At 47.5% G+C, this 24,426-nt stretch overlaps 2 protein-coding genes across 2 annotated transcripts; both read left to right on the forward strand.

Annotated features, from left to right (window-relative positions):
• Nucleotides 1-6,734: 6,734 nt before the first annotated feature.
• On the forward strand, nt 6,735-7,761 carry Kcne2 (potassium voltage-gated channel subfamily E regulatory subunit 2). Its single transcript, XM_046439175.1, has one exon. The coding sequence runs from the start codon at nt 6,742-6,744 to the stop codon at nt 7,111-7,113; it is 372 nt and encodes a 123-aa protein (XP_046295131.1). The 5' UTR covers nt 6,735-6,741; the 3' UTR covers nt 7,114-7,761.
• Nucleotides 7,762-9,938: 2,177 nt separating this feature from the next.
• Nucleotides 9,939-19,880, forward strand: Smim11 (small integral membrane protein 11). Its single transcript, XM_046439176.2, has 4 exons — nt 9,939-10,057; nt 13,876-13,988; nt 18,809-18,986; nt 19,709-19,880. The coding sequence occupies exons 2-3, from the start codon at nt 13,977-13,979 to the stop codon at nt 18,971-18,973; spliced, it is 177 nt and encodes a 58-aa protein (XP_046295132.1). The 5' UTR covers nt 9,939-10,057; nt 13,876-13,976; the 3' UTR covers nt 18,974-18,986; nt 19,709-19,880.
• Nucleotides 19,881-24,426: the final 4,546 nt, after the last annotated feature.

The following is a 24,426-nucleotide window of genomic DNA, read 5'->3' on the forward strand; positions in this document are numbered from 1 at the left end:
ACCAATGGATTTCGAAGATCCCCAAAGAAAAGGACCCCCCTCTCTCCATGCCGGTCATTTGTCCTTAGCCATCGTGGGAGTTCCTGGGAGCACTCCTGTTGCTCTGTGGGGTTGTGTCAGTGGAAGTAGCCCAAGAACAACCCTGGTGGCTCGAGAGGCAGATTTGATGAGAAACAAAGCCTCCTACAGCTCTGCTCTTCTGAAAGAGTCTTGGTTGTCGTCGGTGCTGGAGGTGGGGCTGAATAACATCCAATAAAGAAACTGAGGTATGTACACAATGGAATATTACTCAGCCATAAGAAGAATGAAATTATAGCATTTGCCAGTAAATGGATGGAGCTGGAGACTATCATGCTAAGTGAAATAAGCCAGTCCCCAAAAAACCAGAGGCCGAATATTCTCTTTGATACGCAGGTGGGAGTGGGGTGGGGAAAATAGAAGATCATTGGATCAGACAAAGAGGAAGGAAGGGAAATAAGGGGGGATGGGAACCACCTGGATTTCAAAACCATATGCCCTCTGCAGGCAGAAGAGCCCTGTAAAGATGTGGGCTATGGTTTGGTTTTCAAAGAGAAGATTTGCTTTTCTGTATCCTGTTTTCTGGGCAGATACCATTTGACTCTCTCGTTGGAGGCAATGCCGAGCAGATCTATTGAGAGCCGGCAGCAGATATCCAGGAGCAGGAGAAGCCTGGCAGGGGAGGCATGGGCACCTCTCTGCCCTCCATCTTCTCCAGCCTCTACTGAAGGCTGGGTCATATTTACACTCTGTTCTGCATCCACCTCTCACTCCAGGTCTTCATTCCCCTCCCCACCTTTTGTTATGGCACTGGGGATCCAACCAAGGGCATCACATGGGCTAGGTGAGCTCTCTACCACTGAGCTATGTCCTAAGCCCTTTCTGTTATCTTTATTTTCAGTCTGCCCAAGCTGGCCTTGAACTTGAGATCCTCTTGCCTCAGCCTCCCAAGTAGCTGGGACTACAGGTGTGTGCCACCATGTCCCATTCATTCCAGATTCTCAATCTCAGTTTTGTGTATTGTGTTGTGGAATATAGGTAAGAACTAGCTAAGAGTAAACAATTAAGAAGCTGCTTTTCACCTGGTGCTAGAACTTTCTATTCTACGTTAAGAGCTGGCCAAGTTCTACTTTTCTCTGGCATGTCTTCCTGCTTATTTTTCTTAAACATCATAGCGAAAGCAAAACATGTAGGACACTTACTACATGCCGAGTTGCATACCAAGTATTGTAGTTCCAACATCTCATCTGATCACAGCCTAATGTAGTAGGAACTTCTATCTCCATCTTGTGATTGCAGAAACCAAAGACCAGGATCGCTAATCAGTTCTCTCCCCTGGCTTGTCAACCTCCAGCGCCAAGCTCTTAAACTCTGTTCTGCCTTCAGTGACCAGAGTGTGGCCTTGCACTTTGCTCGGCCCCACCTGGGCGGGAGTGAAGTTACGCCGCCAGGGCTGCTTCAGCAGGGACTGGACTCTGTTCCTCCAGTCCACCAGCAGGGGGCACCACCACCCAGTGGAATCCTCACTCCTGCCCGGCTAGCAGGACCTGCAGGGCAGCTCCGTTGGACCTTCCAACATTTCCTTTCTGGTTGGCTTTGCCTCGTCTTGTTCAGTGGGGCCAACCCTGAGGGCAAACAGTGTACTGAGAAGCTGGTGCAAGTACAGGTTCTTTAGAACACACCTGATATGTACACTAACTTTACCTTTCTTCACCACCCAGCGTGCTTCAGACCACCTTTTAATGAGAAAAGCAGAGGACCATTTAATGAGAAAATCCACTTGTGAAATAAAGTTCACTTCCTTTTACATGGCCACAGCCCAAGTCACAGAGTCACTAGAGTCATCCGCCTGAGTCTCAAGGGATCTCGGGTGAGTGTGACCTCTAGCCAGCACTGGGACTGGGCCCTAATTCTGGCTACGTGTCTCCACCCTCTGACCTCCTGCCTTCTCTGTTCCTGGATTCCTCGGCTGTCAAGTTCATCCTGCTTTACACATTGGGCTGCAGTAAGGTTCATGAAATTAATATAACAAACATTTGAGGGAAGAACCTGGCATCCGGTATGTATTCATTCCTAACAGCTCTTATGATGTCCCACTCTGTCCAATTCCCACCACGACAGAAAAGGACCTTTGGGTAATTAGAGTTTGTTTGGCTCTTCGTGGGTCTTTAAACACTTTGTTGGACTTGCTTTCGTTTCTCTATATAGTTAATACCTTTGTGACCAGTTTCTATTTTACAAGACAGCAATGTTGCTATGAAGTCGATTGGAAATGGTCCCAGAGAGGGTATTGAAATAAAATTCAGCACATGGGGAGGTCTTCAGAACATCAGCACTTGTCTGGAGTCATGCTGCCTTCTCGCCAGTGCTCAGCGTCCACTGGGAGATGGCCCGTTCACCTCATCCTCCTAGGACCCCTGACTCCTGCACATGTCTGGCCCGGAACCGTGGTCCACTGAGGCACATTGCTGAGAAGAGATTCACTACGCCCAGGTACCTCCCTGGCCAAAGATGGCATCATGGGGCCCAAAGAGGGAACTTGGGCCACTCTGCCCAAAGCCAGGCTCCACACAGGCACACCCCATCAGGCACCAAGGTTAATTCCAGCCGCCCGCCAGTGTTTAACTTTCCACAGAAGATTAGATTAAACATTCGGGTTCGTAAAAGCCTAGGATTGCAGGCTGCAGTTAGCAAGGGCTTAGCTGGTCATAAGCTGAAGGTGCTCAGCGGCCTGAGATGTAGGCACAGTCCTGAAGAGCTCCTAACGCCACCAAGGAGGCTCGGAGCAGCCGGGCTCAGCCAAGGCCGTTCGTGTTGCTCACACACTGCCTACGTAAGTTCTATGGAAAATTGAAAAGTCTTTATATTTTGAGGAATTAGGTAACAAATTTTTCTCCTTTCTGTTTCTCAAACACTGTAAAATAAATGATTTTTCTGGCATGTGGCCTGGCCCACCTGCCCAGCTCCCTCCCTCTCTCCTTTCCTTCTGTCTTTCCTTCCTTCCTTCCTTCCTTGCCTCCTATTTTCTTTGCTCATTTCTCCAGCAATTGCCTTTGGATGAAAATTCTGGAAGACGTTTTCTTTGGAAATGGGAGATTTGTGGTAAATGTATGACTCTCTTCTCAGCAATGTGCCTCAGTGGACCACGGTTCCGGGCCAGACATGTGCAGGAGTCAGGGGTCCTAGGAGGATGAGGAGAATGTGGCCACCTCCCAGTGGACGCTGAGCACTGGGGAGAAGGCAGCACGACTCCAGACAAGTGCTGAAAAATGTGATTACATTTTTCCTATTCTTGACATAAAAATAAAAGATTTTGCTGCCCTTTGTAGGCCCAAGTGATTCCAGGAATCCGTCGTCTTTCAAGACAAGAGAACTTTGGGTTTGGGGGTCAAATGAATGTTGCTTTCCTGATAGTGTCCAGATGCCATTGTCGTGAATTACATATTTAGGACAAGGAGAACTGGAATTACGGATCATCCTATCGTCTGGAGACAAGGCACAGTGAATTGATGTATGGAAGCTCAAACCAAGGTCTTATTAGTCTTTTATTTTTTACCCAAGTGAGCTGGCCAGCCACAGGCCTTGGAGTCAGGCAGCTATTGGAATGTGTGACCTCTGTGAGGACAGAGAGAGCGCGGGCACTGATGTGGGTCACTCGGGTTCTAGTCTGGTCACTGTGGTCAACTTGAGAGCCCTGTGATCTCAGGCAAGTGATTTCAGCTCTCTAGGCTATAATCATGCCACCTCCCAAAGACTAAGCCAGTCTAAATAACCTCTAGGGGCCCATCTTGTTCTGTGTGATGCGGTAAGAACTGTTAATTGGAAATGTAATTTCCATTAGGTTGAACTACATAAAACTGCCGATATTTGACCATTTAAACCTAGATAAGTGGCAATTTCATATGATTCAAGAGAACACATTAATATCTGAGTTGGTATTAACAACGTAAACGCCTATTACAGTGTTTACGGTAGGATAAGAATGGTTGATGCCTGTGAGTTCAACAGTTATTCTGGAAGTCAGAACTTCAAATCAACTCACCATTTGAATATGTTTTAGCATAATGCCCATCAATGAAACCACTTTCATACACCACAATTTGGATTTTTCCTGTGGTCATGCACATCTTGTGCATCGGTATTCAGAATCGCTGTGGACCCCAGTTTCTCAACCTGGCTGACGGTCAGCACTTAGATACTTAATCCCACAGGCCCTTTACAGCCCTCTGATCAGGTCTGAACAAAAAGCACTCCTGCTCTGCTTAGCAGTGAACCTCTGTCCATGTGAGGAGAGCTGAACAAATAACTGGGGTACCTGCCTCTCACTCTCAAGGGCTGGCAAAGGCTGAATCCATGACTCCAGAGGAACTTGGCGCTCAGGGTTCTCATCTCACGTGCAGACTTCTCTCAGCACACCTGAGGATCTTTAGCTTAGCAACATGGCTCTTTTGTGTCTTTTTTCAGTTGTTTCTGTGTTCCACTGTTTTTCCAATTTGACTTCTCAAATGGAAACTGAATTCTCTCGAGAACAAGGCAGAGGGGATAGAAAAGGTGGGGAAATCACAACATTCTTTTTGGGTGAAGTCGTCCTGCCGCACCACATTTCCAGGGTTCACCTTGGTGTGGGCAGAGGGTGGGGAGTTGGCCCTTGAGAGAGGACGCTGGTGTGAACTCACCTGTCTCCTCCAGGGTGAAAGACACGGGCCAAGTCTAGCGTGGACCAAGCCCACAGAGAGCTGTGCTTTCATAGAGAGCTGTGTTACTTAACTGTCTGGTGGTGGGGGATCTGTGAAATGGATCTTAGAGCTTTTTGAAAATAGAACTTAAAATGTCAGATGGAGAAAAATATATTCATTACACTGATTTCCAATGAGGAAATCTGGGAAGACCTGCTCCGTGGGAGAAATACTTAGAAGCTTTTCTTTGATTCTTTCCCAGATGATAAGACCTGAAACATCTCTTTTCCTGAAGGAATGACATATATTCAAGAAAGGTAGCAATTGAGCTGACACCTAAGGAACAAAGAGGCAGCAGGTGGAAGAGTAGAGGTGATAGAATGTGCAAATATCCTGAGACAGAAGAGCTCACTGACTTGGAGGAACAAAATCGGGTGGGATCAAATCTTTAAGAACAGGGGGTCATTGCAGAGGTGGGTCAGGAGCTAGCTCAGATCAAGTGGGGTAAGCCCTGTTAAGAAATTGGACTTTATTTTTTAAACAACAGGAAGCTATTGCACCATTTTAAAAGTGAGGGGATAGCATGATTCTGTTTCCCTCTTGGAAAGAGCACATTGCTGTACAGAACGGAGAGGGCAAAACCCCCAAGGTGATGATTTGGGGGAGAGCTGTATTGTACTGTATTTTCTGCATCACCCAAGGAGAGATGTTGGTGGCTGGATGGTGGCAGTGGGGATGATCAGGACAGACCTGAGAAAGATGAGGGACTGCTCAGGGTATTTCTTGGCATCACCTACACACGATGTTCTTGAAAGTACAGATGTACATACTCATTTCTTTGGGACAAGGCACTGCCTACACCTACTAGATGGAACAAATTGGAAAGCCTGTCCATGCCTCTTTTGCCTGAATACTGTGTCTTCATTGTCTTCATCCCCATAACTCATAAGTGAGCGTCGCTTCAGTCAAGTGATTTTTGTTGAATGCTTATTTTGAATGCAGCAATTTACTGGCTGTTGTGAGGTTACTAATCTTTGTAAGTAATGCAAGAGCACTAGTGAAAATCTGGAACATGAGAAAAGCATAAAGATATATATTATATATATATATATATATATATATATATATATACACACACACACACATACATACACACAGACACACATACATACACACACACATACACACACAGTGGTACACAGGTAAGTGTACCACTCAGTATTAACATTTTGACCTATTAACTTCATCTTTCCCTCATTTTCATATGTATACATTTATGTACAAATGTGTATATCAAAATGTATATATGTGTCATTTAGTCGCCATGAAGATTTTCTGTAAAGTAGTTATGCATGCAAACAATGACTACAATGTATATGATCAGTTCAAAGACTAACAAGATGTGCCTGCAGACGCTAGGCAGGTTAAGGAGGAACATCACAGCAAAACATGATGAACAAAAAGTACAGCATGACACAGAGAGAGAAAGCTAAAGTCACTGAAAAAAATGTCATGTTTGGCTGTGATGTTACACAGGTCGGTCTGTATGTAGTTTTAATGTTACCTGTGACAAAATGTGTTTCAGCAGATTTTCCAGAAAGCATTTTAAATGAAGAGGTATATACCCTTAAAGGCTAAAATTCTGTATATTAGATCACTCTTAAACAAAAAAACAGCTGTGGCTTTTATGTGTGTACACATGACATACAAATAGGCAGAGAACTTTAAAAATTAAAACAAAAAAAAACAAAAACCATTACCACCACCCTGGGCTTGTTAATGTGGCAAAATGCTGTATAAAAGCTGAAACCTGTTCATTCCGTGCCATTGTAGTTGACATGAAGTGATTATACTGCCTTTGATTTCTCTCTGGTTTATTAAAAGGCTGACTGTAACAAAACAAAACAAAACAAAAAAAAAGAAAGAAGAGGAGGAGAAAATATCACTCTCCCTCTGTATCCCTCCCTCCTCTCGCAAATGCTGAAAGGATCTGTTTCCTCAACCTCGTTCATCTATTTTATTATTTAAATCACAGCAGGAGGGAAGCATGCCTTCGTTACTCAATTTGACCCAGACGCTGGAAGACGTCTTCCGAAGGATTTTTATCACATACATGGACAACTGGCGCAGGAACACCACAGAGGAGCAGGCGGCACTCCAGGCCAAGGTGGATGCTGAGAACTTCTACTACGTCATCCTGTACCTCATGGTGATGATAGGAATGTTCTCCTTCATCGTCGTCGCCATCCTGGTGAGCACTGTGAAATCCAAGAGGCGAGAGCACTCCCAGGACCCCTACCACCAGTACATTGTGGAGGACTGGCAGGAAAAGTACAAGAGTCAAATTCTGCATCCAGAGGAATCAAAGGCCACCATCCATGAGAACGTGGGTGCAGCGGGGTTCAAAATGTCTCCTTGATAAGGCAGAAAGAGACAAAGCCAACCTCTGACATCCAGGTGTGAGGAGGTGCCTGCGCTCCCAAGCAGATCCAGATTGTCACTGTATAAAGAGAGCGAGTTCCTCTCCCTGTTGAGACCTTTCATGGAGGTGATGTGCTGGCCAACTGAGATGGAAGACATTTCAATCTCAGTGACTTATGCTTGCCTATTGGAGTGACATTTTGAGCATTTTCTATGCAATATAAATGTCATTTAAATCAATGTCAATAGTAAGAATAAAGCCAAATTTTAAGCCAAGGACCTGGACAGGGGCAGTGGGAATAGAAAAGAGAGTTAGAAATCATTAAACCTTCTTTCTCATGATATTTAGGCTGGATGTGAAAAATTCAATTGATAAATACCCCAGATGTATTATTCAGAAACCAAGGTTCAAAATTGATCACTTGCTGACTGGATTGACATAGGAACACTCACTTATTAATTTATGAGTGCTGAGTCTGAAGGGATGAATGAACAGAACCAGGAGGTTACTTTACATTTATGGTTATCCTAGTATTTGACTTGTTGGAAGTCTGAAGACAGAACAAACATTGCAAAGGGCAAACAAACCATACCAGAGAAGTCAAACACTTAGGAAACTTACAGCTCAACAGAGACACATTTTTAAACTAACAGTTAATGTTTTGCAGAAAACAAACTTTTAAAAGTTCTCATTACTTAAGGAAATAATAATAAAAAGTTGACATGTCTTCATAAACAACCTTATGCTTACTTGATTTTTATTTTCTTTTACTTATAATCACTTATTTTCAACTTATGTTTGAAGAGACTAAAGGTACAGGAAGAGGGCAAGTTGCCAATGTCAGGTTCAACATGCACAGCCGGATGGTGACTGCTTTGACTGCTGGTCAAAGGATACACAATTTCAGGTAAATAGGTGGAATATGTTCAAGAATCGACTGCATAGCCTGGGGACAGCAGTTAATAAACATACTGAGTAAACCTTAAGTGTCTGTTCTCACGACAGAAATGATAAGCATGTGAGATAATGCATATGGTAATTGGCTCGATTTAGTCATTCCACAATGTGCATATACTTTTAAACATTGTTATACATGACACATATGTACAATTTTATCTCTCAATTTAAAAGAAAATAAATATTTTGCACCTGTGATGTTTTAGGAAGTCAAACCTGGAAGGTCCCTTGGAGATGGTTTTGTTCTTGCCAGGCTGCTCCATTTGCAGATGAGGAATCTGCGGTGCTCTGAGATGAGATGCTGCCATTCACCGATTCCACTGGGCAATGTTTCCACTTGGGTTACTGCCTCAGCTCCTCTAAACAGGAGTTTAGGGATGAACGAGACTCCCTGAGCTGCAGGAGCACCCAGGAGAGAGGGAGTCAGACAGTTCATAGGAGATGAATCCACAACAATCCAACAAAGCCCAGAGGACAAAGCCCAAGCAGGGCAGGAGGGTAGTCCTAACTTGGGTTCATGTCTCCCTTCTCAGTGCAGCTGAGTAGGAAGTAAAGGGCAAGAGAGAACTGTGTGGGGCTGCAGGCCTCATCTCCTTCCCCCTCCTCAGCCAGGGCACAAGGATCCAGTAGGAACTCAACTCTTAAGGTATGAAGTTAAAAAAAAAAAGAGCTCTTATTCGAAGTGTGGTTATATAACTCCTTGCATAAACTGCCTTAATCTGTTTTCTGTTGCTATCACAGAATATCTCAGACTGGGCATTATTTTGGCTTATGGTTCTGGAAGCTGGGACGCTGTGCATTTTCAAAATACCTGACACACACAACTTAGAGGAGGAGAGATTTATGATGGCTCACGGTTTCAGAGGGTTCAGTCCGTGGGGAGCAGGCTCCATTGCTGTGGGCCTGATCATGGCATAAGGGCGTGGTGCAGTAAAGATGTCAACTACTGGCAGGCAGAAGGGGGGGGGGGAGGAAAAGGGGCCAGGGATAAGAAAACACTCCCCAAGACCATGACCCCAAGGACCCACTCCCCTCAACTAGGCCCCGTCTCCCACCGCCCTCACCACCTCTTATTGGTCCATTCAATTATCAATGGATAAAACCATCGATGAGGTCAGAGCCCTCATGATCCAGTCACTTCCCCAAAGCCCCACCTCAGGACCCTGCTGCATTGGGGGATCATGCCTTCAACACATGAGCCTCTGGGGGGAAAGTCGGATCCAAACCATAATAGAAGTCCCAAAGCCTGGCACCCGCATCTGGGCAGCTTCCGGGAGGGCTGCATGCTGCTTCAACTCCCAACTCGGCAGAAAGTGAAATAGCCCCATAGGAGCTGCCCAACACCAGAGGCGACCTCCTTACCTGCGCCCTGGGTAGCTAATTCGGTCCCATCTGAGCTAGAACAAACTCACTGCCACAGATGGCATCAATCCCCTCATGAGGGCGGATTCCTCATGACCCAAGGGCCTCTTAAAACATCTCACCATTCCCAACACACTGGGACAGCCCCAAGGCAAGCTGTCGTGGGGACAAACCATATTCAAACCACAGCACCAACGACAAGACCTGCCCCTTACAGATTCCGCTACACACAAAATACCCGTTTTCTGTAACAGACTTGCAATTGAGGCAGGAGCACAGGGTTAAGAGTTGGCAAAGGTAAACAGAAGGCGCTACTCAATGGCAGAGAAAGGAGTGTTAGCAAGTCAGGCTCCTCAGAGCCATCTTTTTCCCTAGGCCCCAACCTTGGCCTAGAAAAACCGCAGGCCCTTGCTACCAATGAGGTCACCCTTCCAGTATCCAAACTGCTGCAACCCGACGGAGACCCGCTGCGCCTGCGCACGGAGCGCGCGGCGCCAGGGCATCTCGGGCCCACTGCGCCTGCGCGGAGCGGTGCGTTTCGGGACGTGTAGTTTCCCCGGCTGGGTCGCGCGAGTCCCGGTTTGTGTCCAGCCAGGGGCTGGGGACTCCGCCGCCGGGAACTGTAAGTGCGTGACATCCGGGGTAGCTGCAAGTTCCTCTTTGTGGACCCGGGATCTGGCGGCCAGCTCTGCGTTTGCGTTTGTCTTCGGATAAACGCCTGCGCCCGCTCCCCGGCTGGGGACCAGGAGGGTGACAGCAGCCCTGTCCCCACCCGCCCAGCGCGGATTGCGTGTTTAGGCTGGCACGCGGTCCCGCAGGCCCAGAGTTGGTTTGGTCAGAGGGCGTTGCGCTCCGGAGATCTGGGGACGGCTGTTCTGTGCAAGGGAGGGGAAAGCGATGACAGCCCTTGGCCCTTATCCCCGGGTCCTAGTGGACCAGGGGCGTGGAGAAAGGACTTAGCTTTGACCTCCGAGTTCCTGAGGAGGAGCTGATGCCCTGAGGGTCCTCTTACTCTCCCAATCTTGCCCCGAAGTTACAGGCACCAACCTCTCCCGCTAGAGCGTGGGGTTCGGGAAAGTAGAGGTGCAGACCCCCGCCCTCGTTCCTCAGCGGATCCCCAAAACAACATGTGGAGTCTGAGCACCCTACTGGGTCTGGTTTCCTGAGGTCAGGCCCCTGTACCGAGGAGAGAGGGCCTTCTCCAGACCTCCTCTTACTTCAAGTGACTGGGTGAAGAGCTAGGGCGAAAGTGACAGAAACTGGGGAAGGGGACAACTTCAGAAGTTAAAGGGCACTGCTGAGTGGTCAGCGGAGCCAGTTACACATGGAGAAATAAACTGGCCCTTGAGCGTATTAGGGGTGCCGCCCAGAAAAGGGAGCTCGTGAACAAGACATTGTCTACACTGTTTTAATTGGCCTAGGAAAAATGAGTGAATAGTTTTTCATTTGTTTCTAGAAGAAACCTGGCCCAAGAAAAAATAAGGATGCTTTTACAGAAAGAAAATGGAAATATCTAAGCCGTTTGTTATTTTTGAGTTTTAAGCTGACTGGAGAGTTCCAGTGGAGGTGTCAAATTCCTTGCACACCGTAGATTTTAGGCCCCACAAAACTGCCCCTGTTTTGGTGGCATTTTGCAGTCCAGCCGGCAGATGCCACTGCCCCTTGTTTCTAATATTGAATCAGGTGCACATATGATATTGGAGCAAACCTGTGGCTAATATTTTTAGCTTTCTTAGTCGTTCTCATTTGCAGAAGGCCTGCAAAGTGCTATGAAAATGGCTACTGGGCATGTCATTTAAGAGAGGTGGGGAAACTAGTGTTTCAGAGTCAATGGGTGGGACTGGGCAGGAGGACTGATGTGGGTGCTGTACCCTCTTTTCCTCCACTCTTACCTTACCCCTCCCACTAGTAACGCAAATCGACTTTGTTTCTTTGTTTCTTTCTTTTTTTGGTACCCAGGATTGAACCCAGGGGTGCTTAACCACTGAGCTACATCCCCATCCCCCTTTTAATATTTTATTTAGAGACAAGGTCTCACTAAGTTGCTTTAGGGTCTCCTTAAATTGAGGCTGACTTTGAACTTGCAGTCTTCCTGCCTCAGCCTCCCAAACTGCTGCGGTTACAGACGTGAGCCACCGTGCCTGGCTGTTTCTTTCTTAAAGAGCTTGAATCTGATATTATCAGAGTAGAAAGTTGAGGCAGCTGCCAGTATATTTTTGCAGTTAAGTACTTGATATCAGAGAGGATGGTGAATTGTGAGTTCCAGAATTACGGAATCATTCTTTGGGTTCTGACTTTGCAAATGAGAACTCTTTGGTTCAGAAGGTTAATGACTTACCCCAGGTCATATGCCTTGCCCCCAGGAATTGAGTCCAGAACTCCAGTTCTCCTTGTCCTCATTATTGTTCTTTATTCCAAGCCCTGCTGTCCTGCAGTGGCTGCATTTTGCCCTCGATGCCACTTATTTGCATCTTCAGCTTGATATCCATTAGTGGGAGAGATTTATCATAGCAATAATGGTTGACATTGATTTAGTACTTTCTACATGTTGAGCTTGGTGTTTAGTGTTTACAGTGCAATTTCTGAAGGAGAATTTACAGATGAGGAAGTCTAGGCTTAGAGAGGCTGAGTGTCAGTCTGCTAGTAAATATAACACATGTTCACCAGAAGGCCAGAACACCAAAGGTTCTTTTTCATTTATTTCCTCCTGAAAGCTTTAGGGATCTATTTATTGCCCTTGACCTTAGGAGTTGATACACTGCATACATCAATTCATGGAGTGTGGCAATTTGTGTGAAACAGCTACATTACTGTATTGTGTTTGTACACAACTCCCATCAAGCAGGAACTTTAAAAATTTAATTTAAAATAAAAATTTAAAATTTAAAAATAAAATTTAAAAGAACTTGAAATATTTGCTTTAGTACACAATACGGCTAATCCCTAAGATGACCAGAGATTGCTCAGAATGGAAATTCTAACAGCAGTTTATAACCTAGGAACACATTTCTCCAGGGCAGTCAAAGTCTGCTGCTACTTAGAGGCAAGTGAGTGGTTTCCACATGAAGGTAATGAACACCTTCCATCATATCGTTACCTTTAAACAGGTAGGGTTGAAATTCCTATTGTTAGCTTATCTGACTTTGCAAGTCACGGGAAAAACTTGCTTATCTTGTGCCAACAACTAGCTGGTTTTTCAAGCACTATAACCTTGGAAAGATGAGGTATGAACTTTTTAAAGCATCTTCCCCGAGGTTTGTCTTCTCTCCATTCTGAAGGCCCGTGAAATTTTCTGTTGCTTTTCTTCATTCTTTTTATAAGTACATTTAAAGAAAAGTGTCCCTGTAGATCTGGGGGTGTGGCTTAGTGTAGAACCGCCTGTCTAGCTTGCTGAAGGCCCAGGATCCAGCCCCAGCACGGCAAAAAACAAACAAACAAACAGGACAACGTCAACAAAAAGTGCCCCCGTGGTTTTTGAGCGCAGAGCCTCAGGATAGCAGGTGGAGGCTCTGGAGCCAGACCTGAGGGGTTCAAGTCTTAGGCCCACCTGGGAACCTTGGATGTGTTTCTTGAGTTTTGTTTCCTTGTCTGTAAAGTGGAGATAATGAACTGCACCTCATCGGGCACTTACAAACCCTACATGAACGACTTCATCTAAGTGATTTAACAGCCTGGCACACCAAAGTTAAGCTGTCGTTATTATGCAGGAAGTCATCAAATTTCAGAAAAAGAAGAGACTCAAGAGATCCTCTGGTTGGCACTTCCTTTTTTCGCTTATAGATGCCCCTGAGGCCCCAGAGTGTAGGGTCTTTATCCAGAGCTTACGTCTTCTGGCTCTTGGGGTATGTGTATTCTAAGAATAGTGGCCTCTGAGGGCCCAGCACAAGTCCAGTGTCCCTCCTTGTCACCTCCAGCTTCCCCTTCCAGCGAGTCTCCCTCATGCTTGACAGGGAATTTTCTATACGAATTGCTTTCTCAGGCAATTTTTTCTCTATCATTTATTCCCTTCCCTCCAATAATTCCTTAAAAACCAAGATGAGCTCAGTTAGTGCTCAGAGGACCTGAGAACAAAGGAATCCATCCCCAGCTTGTGTTCAGGGCAGGAATGGGGTGGAAGGACAGCTCTGGGGTGCAGGCTCTTAGGTCTACAGGTGAATGAGTTGGGGCTCATGTCCCTCAGGGGCCACGCTGCCTCTTCTGTTGGGAGCTGTGGAGAGCTGCTGAGGAGAGGTATTGCTCAGGAAGAACCAGGCCTAGCTTAGCCCTCATGTAGCCCTTCTGCTTCCAACAGGCTCTGGGTGACCTTGTTCAGGACACTTAACCTGCCTCTGCACAGCTTACTCTATTTGCTCACATGACCCTCCACATAAGAGGCCCATCTTCCTAAAGTGGTCTGCCCTGGAAACTTCAAGTTGATCTGTTTCTTTTCTTCCCTGCCAGATCAGACCTTTGAACTCCCAGGACTTGACCTTTCAGCCCCCTCTCATGCACTTGTCTGGGGGAACTACACTGATCAGGAGTGAACTCAGAGTTGGCCCACCATGAACTTGAAGGTGAGACAGTTTTAAACATTTATGATATGCTTTTTTTTTTCCTTTTCTTTTCTCCTTGTATTAGTTGGCTTTTACTCACTATAACTAAATACCTGAGATAATTGACATAAGAAAAAAGGTTTATTAAGCTCATTCCAGTCCAAAATTGGGTGGCCCCATTTTTTGGGCCTGTGGTAGGGGTGCTGGATGGCAATGGCGGGAGCACACAGTGGAGAAAAGAAACAAAAAAGAGGAAGAGACTAGGCTTCCACCTAGGAAACGCCCCCAGTGACCTAAAGACCTCCCACTAGTCCCCACCTCCCAAAGGACCATGATACTTCCCAACTGTACCACCCTGGGAACCAAGCCTTAAACACAGGGACCTATGGAGGACAGTCACAACCAAACCATGGCACTCCTAATTGTAAAAATAAAGAGTAACAGTTCTGTATAAGTAGATTAATGTAGGTGCTGGGGCTGTAACTCAGTGGTAGGGCACTTGCCTAGCATGTGTGAGGCACAGGGTTAGATCTCCAGCACCCCATAAAAGTAAATAAACAAAATAAAGGTATTATGCCCATCTATAACTAAAAATATTTTTTAAAAAGATTAATGTATGGGCTGGGGATATGGCTCAAGCAGTAGCGCGCTCGCCTGGCATGCGTGCGGCCCGGGTTCTATCCTCAGCACCACATACAAACAAAGATGTTGTGTCCACTGAAAACTAAAAAATAAATATTAAAAATTCTCTCTCTCTCTCTCTCTCTCTCTCTCTCTCCTCTCTCTTTAAAAAAAAAAAAAGATTAATGTAGCCAAAAGAGAGAGCGTAGTCATACTTAATGCTTTAAGTTAAAACATAAATATACATTATTCCCAACCTCTGAAGGAAGGCCAGCCTTTCTTTTAATCCACTGACTTCAGGTCTGCCTCACTTTTCTTGCAAAACCATGCCTTAAAGCTTTGCCCACAACTTCACATTTTGGTTTCTTTAAAGTAGATGGGCTGGGCTGAACGTTTGTGTCCCCAGACTCATTTGTTGCAACTCTAATCCCAATTTTACGGTACTAGGAGGTGGGGCCTGGGGGAGGGTGCTGTTAGGTCAGTGGGTAGAGCCATCATGGATGGGGTCAGTGCTCTCATGAAAGGGTTCCCAGAGAGCTCCCCTCTCGCCCTCTTTCTGCCATGTGAGGATACAAGAGTCTGTAGTCTGCAACCCGGAAGGGGACCCTCATCCGGGCCCAGCAATGCCAAATCTTAGACTTCCATCCTCCAGAACACTGAGAAATGAATCCATTGTTTATAGCCAGCTATCGGACTTTGTTATAATAGCCCAAATTGTCCTAAGATAGTGGATTAAAATCTTATGGAGCAATCCACATACAAAATTGTTCCATGTTTTGTAATCCTCTTCCCTAATCTTGCAACAGCATTTTTCCCCCCTAGTCAAACTTGAGTCTTTCAAAGCATTTGACTTAGTTTTCCTGGGGACAATCTTCTTTATAAATCATAAATAAATTACCTACTGTAGCAGCTTGAACAGGCTGGGAGTAAACACAACTGACCCCTATAAAATGTTAGGTTAGCTGGTGGGAGCAGAAGTTCAAGGACAACCAGAGGGTGGCCTGCTGGCTGTCTGCATCAGTGGGCGGTGGGCAACAGCAGTGTCACAGAGGGAAAGGAAAATACCAGTTTACACCCCTGAAGCCAGGAAGGTGAGGAGGAGGTTAAGAAAGCAGCCACTAAAATAAATGTTTAATGTAGCAGGATAAAGTCAAATAAAAATCATGCATCATCTCATTATCCAGACGTGGCTACTCTTAACAATTTTGGTGTATTTTTTTTTTTGCAGTATTTTCTTCCCTTATATTAAGTGTGGTGTGTATTTTCAAATGTAGGATCTTATGGTATGTAGCTTTTCATTTATTATAAGCACTTCTGTGTTCAGAATATCCGGTGGCAAGGAGAACTAGAAAGGTCTGGAAGCAGGATCAGGGAGCCAGGAGAATACAGGCCCCCGGTTCCCCCAGCAATGTGGGGCAGGGGGTGGGCGGTGGCCTGCAGGCCTGCTGAGGGCCTCTTGTCCAGGGAGAGCCTGGTTGAAGGTACAGGAGGGTTTGTTTAGCATGCTTAGCTGGAGCTCCCAGTGGAGGGCGAGGAAGGAAAGTCGATGCAGTAAAGGATGATGGGAAAGGGTAGAAGCAGAGAGCATGGTGAGCTCACCCTCTGCAGTGGCTGAGTCAACAGGAAGAGAGTCAGAGTCGTGGTTAATGCTGCACGGCATGGGGCTCCACGTCCCCACATCTCAACCACCTTGAAACTGCAGGATTGTCCCCTCCGACCCCAGGGGCTTCTGATTGGGTAGGTCTGGATGGGCCTGAGAGTTTGCATTTAGCAAGTTCCCAGGTGATGCTGATATGGAGAGTCTAAGGCAACAGCATAGAGCTTTTCTCCTTAGTTATGAAGTGACATCAACCCTCGTGGCCACCAAGGCCAATCCTGCCTGCGACGAGGGGAGTCCTTTCCTGTGTCAGGAGTAGAATCTTCCCCGCCTTCCCAGCTCCGGGCAGTCTCAAGCACAAGGGCCCCCAGGGAGCAGCCACGAGTTTCAAACAGGCCCCTTCCTCCTAGTGTGACTCTCCTCAAACCCGGATTGCAGAGAGCCCAGGGAGGTGACGGGATTCTGCAACCCCAGTACACTGCGGTCTTCCTTACTGGCTCCGTGGGCCTTGGCTGGCAGCAGCAGTCTACACTGCCTGCATAATAGTAGCATGTGTGGCCTCGCTGTTTAAAAAGTTAACTATTCCTATGTCACAGGTATGGGGCTTTGTTTTTAAAAATTAACGTTGATCCAGGCCACACCAACAAGAGCCGTTTTCCCCCTAGAAGGTCTGCATGTTTTGAGAGATGAAAGCAGTTTGTTGGAAAGAAACCAGAAGAGGAGACTGAACTCAGTTGAAGCTTAGTGCCTGGGTTGGGGCAGGAAAGGGGGCCTGGAGCCCTTGCTTTAGCCCTTAGTGTCCTTGATCTTTGCGGCCCTCACCCTGTTTCCCTCTCAGGCCTGCAACTTCTGCCCCTTGACGCCTCCTCTCTACACCCCACAAAAAGAAAGTAAATACTGAAACCACTTACCTGGTCCTTTAGTTGGCATTTCCCCCTCGTGGGCTTTCTAACCTCTGCTGGGGCTGGGTTTTGGATTCAGGTCACAGAGACCCATGGGTTGTCACATGGACTCCAGGGGCTCATCCACAGAGATGTGGAAACCTGGATGCGAGGAACAGCACGAGCCGTGCCTCAGACAGCCTAGAACATTCTAACAAACACAAAAGCCTCATATCACAACATTAAACCTTCTCCTCCAGCTGGGTTCTATACATGGAGTCAGATCTTCACTCAGCAAGTGAACCTTCCAGGGCTAGCCCTGGGGCTGAGGGAGGAAGGCCTGGCAGCCAATCACCATTTCAAGCTGTTGATGTTTCCCAAGGTGAATGGAAGAGAAACTGCACTTCCCTCACCCTAGTGTTCTATGCTGTTGTCAGAGTCGTCGTTCAAAAGTGCACGTGTTGCGTCTTCTTCACTGTTAAAGGATTTAGTGGCTGAAGTCTTATTTACTGAGTTTTCCTTATTGAGTGTTTGGGTTCTCCCTGCCCCCATGAAATCCGTTATGTTCTTCTTCTGTGCCATTGCGACCTTCCTCAGGTCCATACATGGCTGGTTAAATAACCTCAGGGCTGTGGAGCCCAGTTGCCTTTTGTAAATATGGTAGCCAAGCCAGTGTTGATTCGCATAATTTAGTTATGAAGTTGATGGACGTGGGGAGAGCGTGCTCTGGAGAACCAGGGAGTGCGGGGATGAGGTTCGGAGCAGTCGGAGCGGGCCCTTCCTCACTGAATTCCCACCCTGTTGTCCAGCTCTTGGCTCAGGACCGTCTGTGTTCCCCACGAGGCTATAGTGAGGATGAAAGAAAAAGTCCCTGGGAGGCTCTTGGGGCCCAGGGAGTCTTTGCTCAATGGCAGGTGATGCTGCATCTTCTAACCCTGAAATACACAGCCGAATCATAGACAGCTGAGATAATTACCATCTCATTCATTCCATTTCATTGGAAGTCTGCAGTCAGAGGGAGGGAGATGACCAAGGGGTTGCAACGCTGTGTTCCGACTCGGCTGCTGGGAAGGAGTCAGGCCCAAGGGTGGTTTTTACCCACTGGTTTTGGATCCACCTCAGGTAAACTATTAGAGGGAGGCTCACTACTCCCTGTAGCTGAACTCATCTTACTGGTATTACATATAATCAGTGGTGTTTGGCAATTTAACCTAATGATTTCATTGGGCTAAATTCTGCCTAGTCCTAGAAAGTAATGATTATTCAACAAAACATAATAAGTTTAATATTTTGAGTTTACTGTACTTTGTTTTACCCTTAAGTACTAGTGTTCATGAGTCCCCCAAATCAAGAGGAAATCGTAGTGTACCAAAGCTGGAGAATCCAGAGGAAGGACTGGTCCAGCTCACTCTGCAGGTGAAGACGCAGAAACTCAGGCAGGTCCTGTGACTGACCCAGGCTTTCAGCCTCCGGCTCCTTTCATTGGGCCAAGCTCTGCCTCATAAGTAGGAGCCTGGGTGATCAGCAAATCCCATGAAATCGAAAAGACTAGAGTTCTTATGTATGAGAAGAGAATGATGCAGGGCAGAGCCAACAGAGACAGGGACCATGTCTGCTTGGTCCCCTGCACCTAGCTTCATGCTCATGACATAATAGGTGCTGAGTAAGTACTTGTTGACCAAAGAAACACAACTGTGCATATCACTGATCGAACAATTAGAATGGTTTCTTTCTTCGTTAAGGTTCTTGAACACGTGCCCCTGCTGCTGTATATCTTGGCAGCAAAGACACTGATTCTCTGCCTGGCATTTGCGGGAGTGAAAATATACCAAAGGAAAAGACTGGAAGCCAAACAGCAAAGTCTAGAGGCTGAAAAGAAGAAGCAATCAGAGAAGAAAGCTAACTGAAGGGAAATGGAAGGTACTTGGGCTCTGCAAATGCAAAATATCCAGTGGGTTGGGGAAGCCAATCAGTGGGTGTGATCCTGGCCAGAAGCCACATCCCTGGGTCTGAAGGACCGTGTGACGGCATGCAGCCCCTGTCCTAGAGTAGACCTGCTCCCTGAGGGACAGCGTGCAGAGGCTGACGCTGGGTCCGCTGGGTCCCTCTGCTGCTGAGCCACAGTGCACAGAGGATTCTTCTCCTCTAAAGCTGCAGTGATTCTTAGTGGGAGGAGCCTCAGGACTCTGAAACTCTGGAGCAGGTACCAGGGCCAGGAAAGAAGACACACTCACAGGTTGAAAAGGGTGAGGGAAGGCAGTTTTAGCTGAAATGTTATTGGTTGGGTTTATATTCCAGACAGAGTCATCCTTATATGAGTTAAGCTGAGGGTGGCAAGACTAGGTGTGAGAGATCAGGAAGCCTCTTCCCTCCCACAGACGTCTCCAAAGGTGACGAATCAGTGACACAGAGGCTGCTTGCACAGCCCTGCTCAGAACTGAGGGAATTCGCCCTCCCCAAGCCTGGCAGTGTGTCCAAGACTGCAGCCTTGCTTTAATCCGAAGGGTTTTCAGAGGGAGGGAAGCTGGAGCCAGGGTGCATTCGCTAACAGATGAGCACAGCGCTGACGCTGAGCGTCAACAGTGTCCCCTTCACCACGCCCTCTTCTCCCTGCCTCCTCCTCTCTTGGTTTTGCCATTTAGGTGTCAGCTTGGGTGGACTCCAGCAGAAGAAGAAGGAAGACTTAGTTACCAAGTGATGAGTCAGAAGATAAATTGCCAACCTCTACCTTTAACTTCAAATATTGTGAATTTTTATATGCTTTTGAAAGAATCGGTATTTTGTTACTAAAATAAAACACCTCTGTAAAAAAGGGCTTAGTCTTTGGAATAAGTTGGAGTGTGTGTGTGTCTTTCTCTCTCTCTCTCTCACATACACACACACACATACACACACACACACACACACCCATGTGCAAAGGAGTTTTGCAGCCCCCTCCTTTGGCGCCTCCCAGCTGTAGGTAGCGGGTCTTAGGTGCCTGTGCAGAGGCCTGGATCCTACAGGTGGCCCCTCTTGTGGGGGATGGGATCCCAGGCGCAGGAAGCCCACCAGCTCTCCCCCAGGCCCTTCTACCCTCCTGCACACCCCTACAAGTGTGGTTCATTTTGGTGGTTTTGTTGAGGTGGAGGGAGGCTTGTGCAGACCATCCAGGAGAGCTGGCCGCTGTGCTGACCCCTAGGGATCTCTGTGGGGAGGAGTTGCAGAGTGTGACCCATGGGCCATGCTGGGCACTGAGTCTCGGAAGAACTCATTCCCAGAGTCTTGTCATCAGAGAACAAGAGGGGCCCAGGGGTGTGCTTTGTCCTCTGTCCCTCACCCAGTTTGCCTGCTGGGATGAAGGGAGGGCCATCCCAGGAGACTCTCTGATTGGGAGAAGAGGACTGGCCAGCTTTTTTATTCAGCAGCTGACAGACCTTTCTCTTCTCCCAAGATAGCAGAATGGAGGGGTGTGAGGCCAGAGCCGTAAGCATGGGGGCTGCGTGGTCCCATTGCTGGTGGCTGCATGGGGACCGTGCATGAGTGTGTTAGCAGACACGTGCCCCACCTTGGCCCGGCTGGGTGGAACGTGAGAAGTTAAGGAATTACATCTTTCTTAAATTGGGCTGGGATTGCTGGATATTCCTAACCACTTCTGTGTGCAGAATGGACCCTGAGGCTACAAGCTGCAAATCTCAAAACAGTCAAAAAGTGACTCTCACTTAACCTGGTACCTCAGCCCTGGTAGGCAGCTGCTCCAGCCAGCTTTGGGAGTCCTAGAGACGACCATTCTGACTAGCCTCTATGGCCTGGGGACCTGTGGGAGCATGACAGAGGAGCACAGGTGTGAGGCCCTTGGATTCCATGGTCTGCCAGACAGGACCCAGAAGTAGGGCCCTGGCCTCCCCTCCCACCCTGCTGCAACCAGGTGAAGGGTCTCACCCCCACTGGTCCAGAAGCCTGCTCCAGGCCTTGGCCTCTGCTTGCTGCCCACCCTGCAAGGCTTGGGCATTGCCCAGTCTCAGCATGCCTGGCCTCAGACCCAGACTCTGGGCACATTTCCTTCCATACAGACCCACCCTGTGCCTCCTAAATCCAAGACACATTCTGGGAATCAAAATCAGTCTGGCCAGTAGGTATTCCTATTTGTTTTAAATACAGATGTCTTTCTAGGCTTTGAGATTTGAAGCTCAGCTTTGGAATTTGTGGAAGATCTGTCCATTTTCTTGGAAAATTTAGTAGATGACCTAAGGGTCACTGCTGACAGCAGCGGTGGCTTTTCTGTTAAGTGTTTTGGGTTGTGGTTTCTTTTCAGTTACTTCCTATACACTCCTCTACCACAAGGGGGAGATGATCCGTCACTCATCTGAGTGAGGGATACTGCATTCCAAAATGAAGTCCGGAGACTCCGAGTTTGATATTAAATAATTGGTTGAATGCATGCATGCGTGGCTGGACACATGTAGGAAGATAAGTTGGTAAAGCCACAGCCTGGACCCCCATTGGGACCACAGCTATCCAGCAGCTCTCTGGACCATAAGTGAGAATGCATATGTAAAAAATAGACAACCGTCCCGGGCAGCTGAAAGATGTGCCAAAGAGCATAAACAAATCCATGTTCTCTGCCTCAGGAGGTCTCCAGGAGCCTTCATGCAGATCTCACCGATAACACACATCCCCTACACATCTATTTGATGTCCAAGCTTGCAACACATTAGAAGCAGAAAAGGAAAAAAGCAGTTGGCATCAGAAATGCCTTCAAGCAAGAAAGACAAGCGGCCAGGCCTGAGGACTCACTAACTCCATGTGCCAGACGGTGTGCCTGGGGAGCTCGTATTTCATTGCAAGAAACACCCAAATGGTCAAGGGGGGCGGTTCTTCCTGCCATGCCTGAGACATCTCTCCTTGGTGAAATCTCTCCTCTGTTCCAGAGTGAAGCCGGGCGAGGGACGTGGGAGAGTCTGGAAGGAAGAGAATAGAGGAGGGTTTCCTGGGCTGGTCCAGCCCCACCGCCTCAGATCCTGGGGGCGAGAGGCCAGGAATCTGTGGGTTGAGCATTCCCAGGTGATTCTCGGTGAGGCGCTCCTTGCCCCTCCTTTGAGATGGGTTCTTTAAGCTGTGGGCGGAGGGAGAGCTGGTAGCTGAGCTGGGTCCCTTGATTGGCAGAAGAGAGGAAGGGAGTGAGCCCAGCTCAGCCCTTCCTTCTCCCCCAGCTTTATTCACACCTGTTGCCTCAGGACAGATTTGCAGAGGGTGATGTCAGCATCATCCAGAAAACTGAGGCTCAGAGAGGCTCGTGGCCCTCTCTAAAGCCCCTCAGCTGGTGGGAGGGAGGCAGAGACAGGATTTAGGCTTGTGGTTGTCCCTGCTGTGCTGCTGGGTCTGGGTCATGTGAAAGGAGGACAGGTGAGAGTCGAGTCATAAAATCTTTGACAGATGGTACCAGTGACATGACAGGGACCAAGGCCAGGCTGTGGTGACTGAGGTGAGGCAGTAATGGTGAATCCGCGGTGAGTCCCCACCGTCACTCTGTTCTTGGCTCCTGTGTCACCTCTGCCAGTAGCATCCTCCATGGCACCCCAGCAGCAGGTCCTGGGCTCCGAACCCTCTCTGCACTGACCGAGAGGAGCCGCCCCAACCTGGAGGGTCCAGGCTGATGTTCCTTGGTTCCCTGCCCTGGCATGCACTGCCAGGCACACAGAAGGCACTGGAAAATGTGGTGAGCACATGGCTGGTCCCACCCTTTGGTACCAGAAGAGGGCAGGGAGCATGGCCAAGACCACTGGTCACCTCCATCAACATGCCCCTCCCTAGGAATAACCATGAATTTTACCTGGCCATATGGCTCCAAAATGAAGGCTGCGTTTCAATCATGTTTAAGTATTGTGTTGAATCTTCCCGGAAGGCTCAAAAGGGACAGGTGAGCCCTCTCCTCCTTTCTGCTTCTCTGCTGCCTGGGATGCTAATGCAATGGCTTGTCCAGCAGCAACTTTGGACTCTGTAACTAGGTGATTCTGAGGCCTAGTTACAGATCTAGGTAATGGAGGGTAATGGAGACCTAGGTAAATCTAGGGTAATGGAGTAGAAATACAGGCTCTTGATGACCAGGGGTCCATCATGTCACCCCTGAACTGCCACATTGACACTGCTTATTTTTGGTAGTAATTGTGGGGTACCGATTGTGTCTTTGGGCTACTCAGAATCCAGCCTAATCTCAGCTGGCACATGGTGTCGGTTCAACATAGGTCCCAGGGCTTCCTGGTAGGAAGACTTGATTTCTGGTTCTGAGTTCCCATCACTGCTGGTGTGGATGTGTCTAGATGAATGAGTCACTGTCCCAACCTGGTTTTGTTTATATGTGTTTTTCTTTTTCTTAATGAGCTCAAGGATCACCATCCTGTCTCCTGTACATGGTCGGTGGTTGAACGGAATGAGGCTGAGGTAAAAGACAGTATGCATGTGGCAAAACCATCACACATAGAAGGAATGTGTACTTCCTGGGTGGCAGCCTCGCCCCTTGGTTGGCCAGTGGGGCTCCGTCCATCCTGAATTCCCAGAGTTCATTTGCTCATGCATGCCTGGGCTTGTTCTGAGGATAGCTCTGTTTTCTAAAGCATCACCTCCTTCAGGTCCCCTTGGTGCATGCCAAGGGAGTAGGGATGTGGTCGTTGATGATGAGAAAGGCCAGAGAGGACAAGATGTTTCATCAGCCACCACTCAGAAGCATAGCGCCATTAACATCAGAGACTGGTCCAGGGGACTTGTCTACAGGTGTGCGGCTAAGCCCAGCGTGGCTATGTACTGTCACCCCCTGTTAATTTCATGCAATGCAGGAAATGTGGCAATTTCTAGAGATTCTGGGCTGGACTCACCAGCCATACCAGAAGAAACCTCTTATTATTAATTCCCTAACCTATTGCAGATGGTCTTAAAAGAAATGCCAGGGAACAAAGTTTCCTTTGATCAAAGTGTCTTAAGATGTGTCTACTCTTACATCCTGGTGATAAAAGAAAGCAAAAATTTTCCTCAGAATAAAAGGGAAATGAGGGCAGCTGCATTAGTCTAATTGTGGACACATTTGCTATGACCTCAGCCTGAACTGTATCATTTTTTGAGCGCTCAGTATGTGGCAGACAATGCAGTGGCTTGGCACATATGACACTATTTTAAAGCCCTCAACCTATTTCACTAATGAGTTAATTGAGCCTCAGGGAAGTAAAGCAACTTGTCCAGAGGGTCATAGCTAATAAACTGCAAACTTGAGATCCCAACGAGGTCCATCCGATTCCCAGAGCACAACTTTCTGCTGGAAGTTTCCATGCTAACTACAAACCAACATTTCTTAATTATGAATGCAACCTTATGTAACTAAATTGCACATTGT

Source organism: Marmota monax, unplaced genomic scaffold, assembly GCF_021218885.2.
Source record: "Marmota monax isolate L192 unplaced genomic scaffold, Marmota_monax_Labrador192_F-V1.1 WCK01_AAM20220418_F8-fsc00125, whole genome shotgun sequence".
NCBI classification, from domain to species: Eukaryota; Metazoa; Chordata; class Mammalia; order Rodentia; family Sciuridae; genus Marmota; species Marmota monax.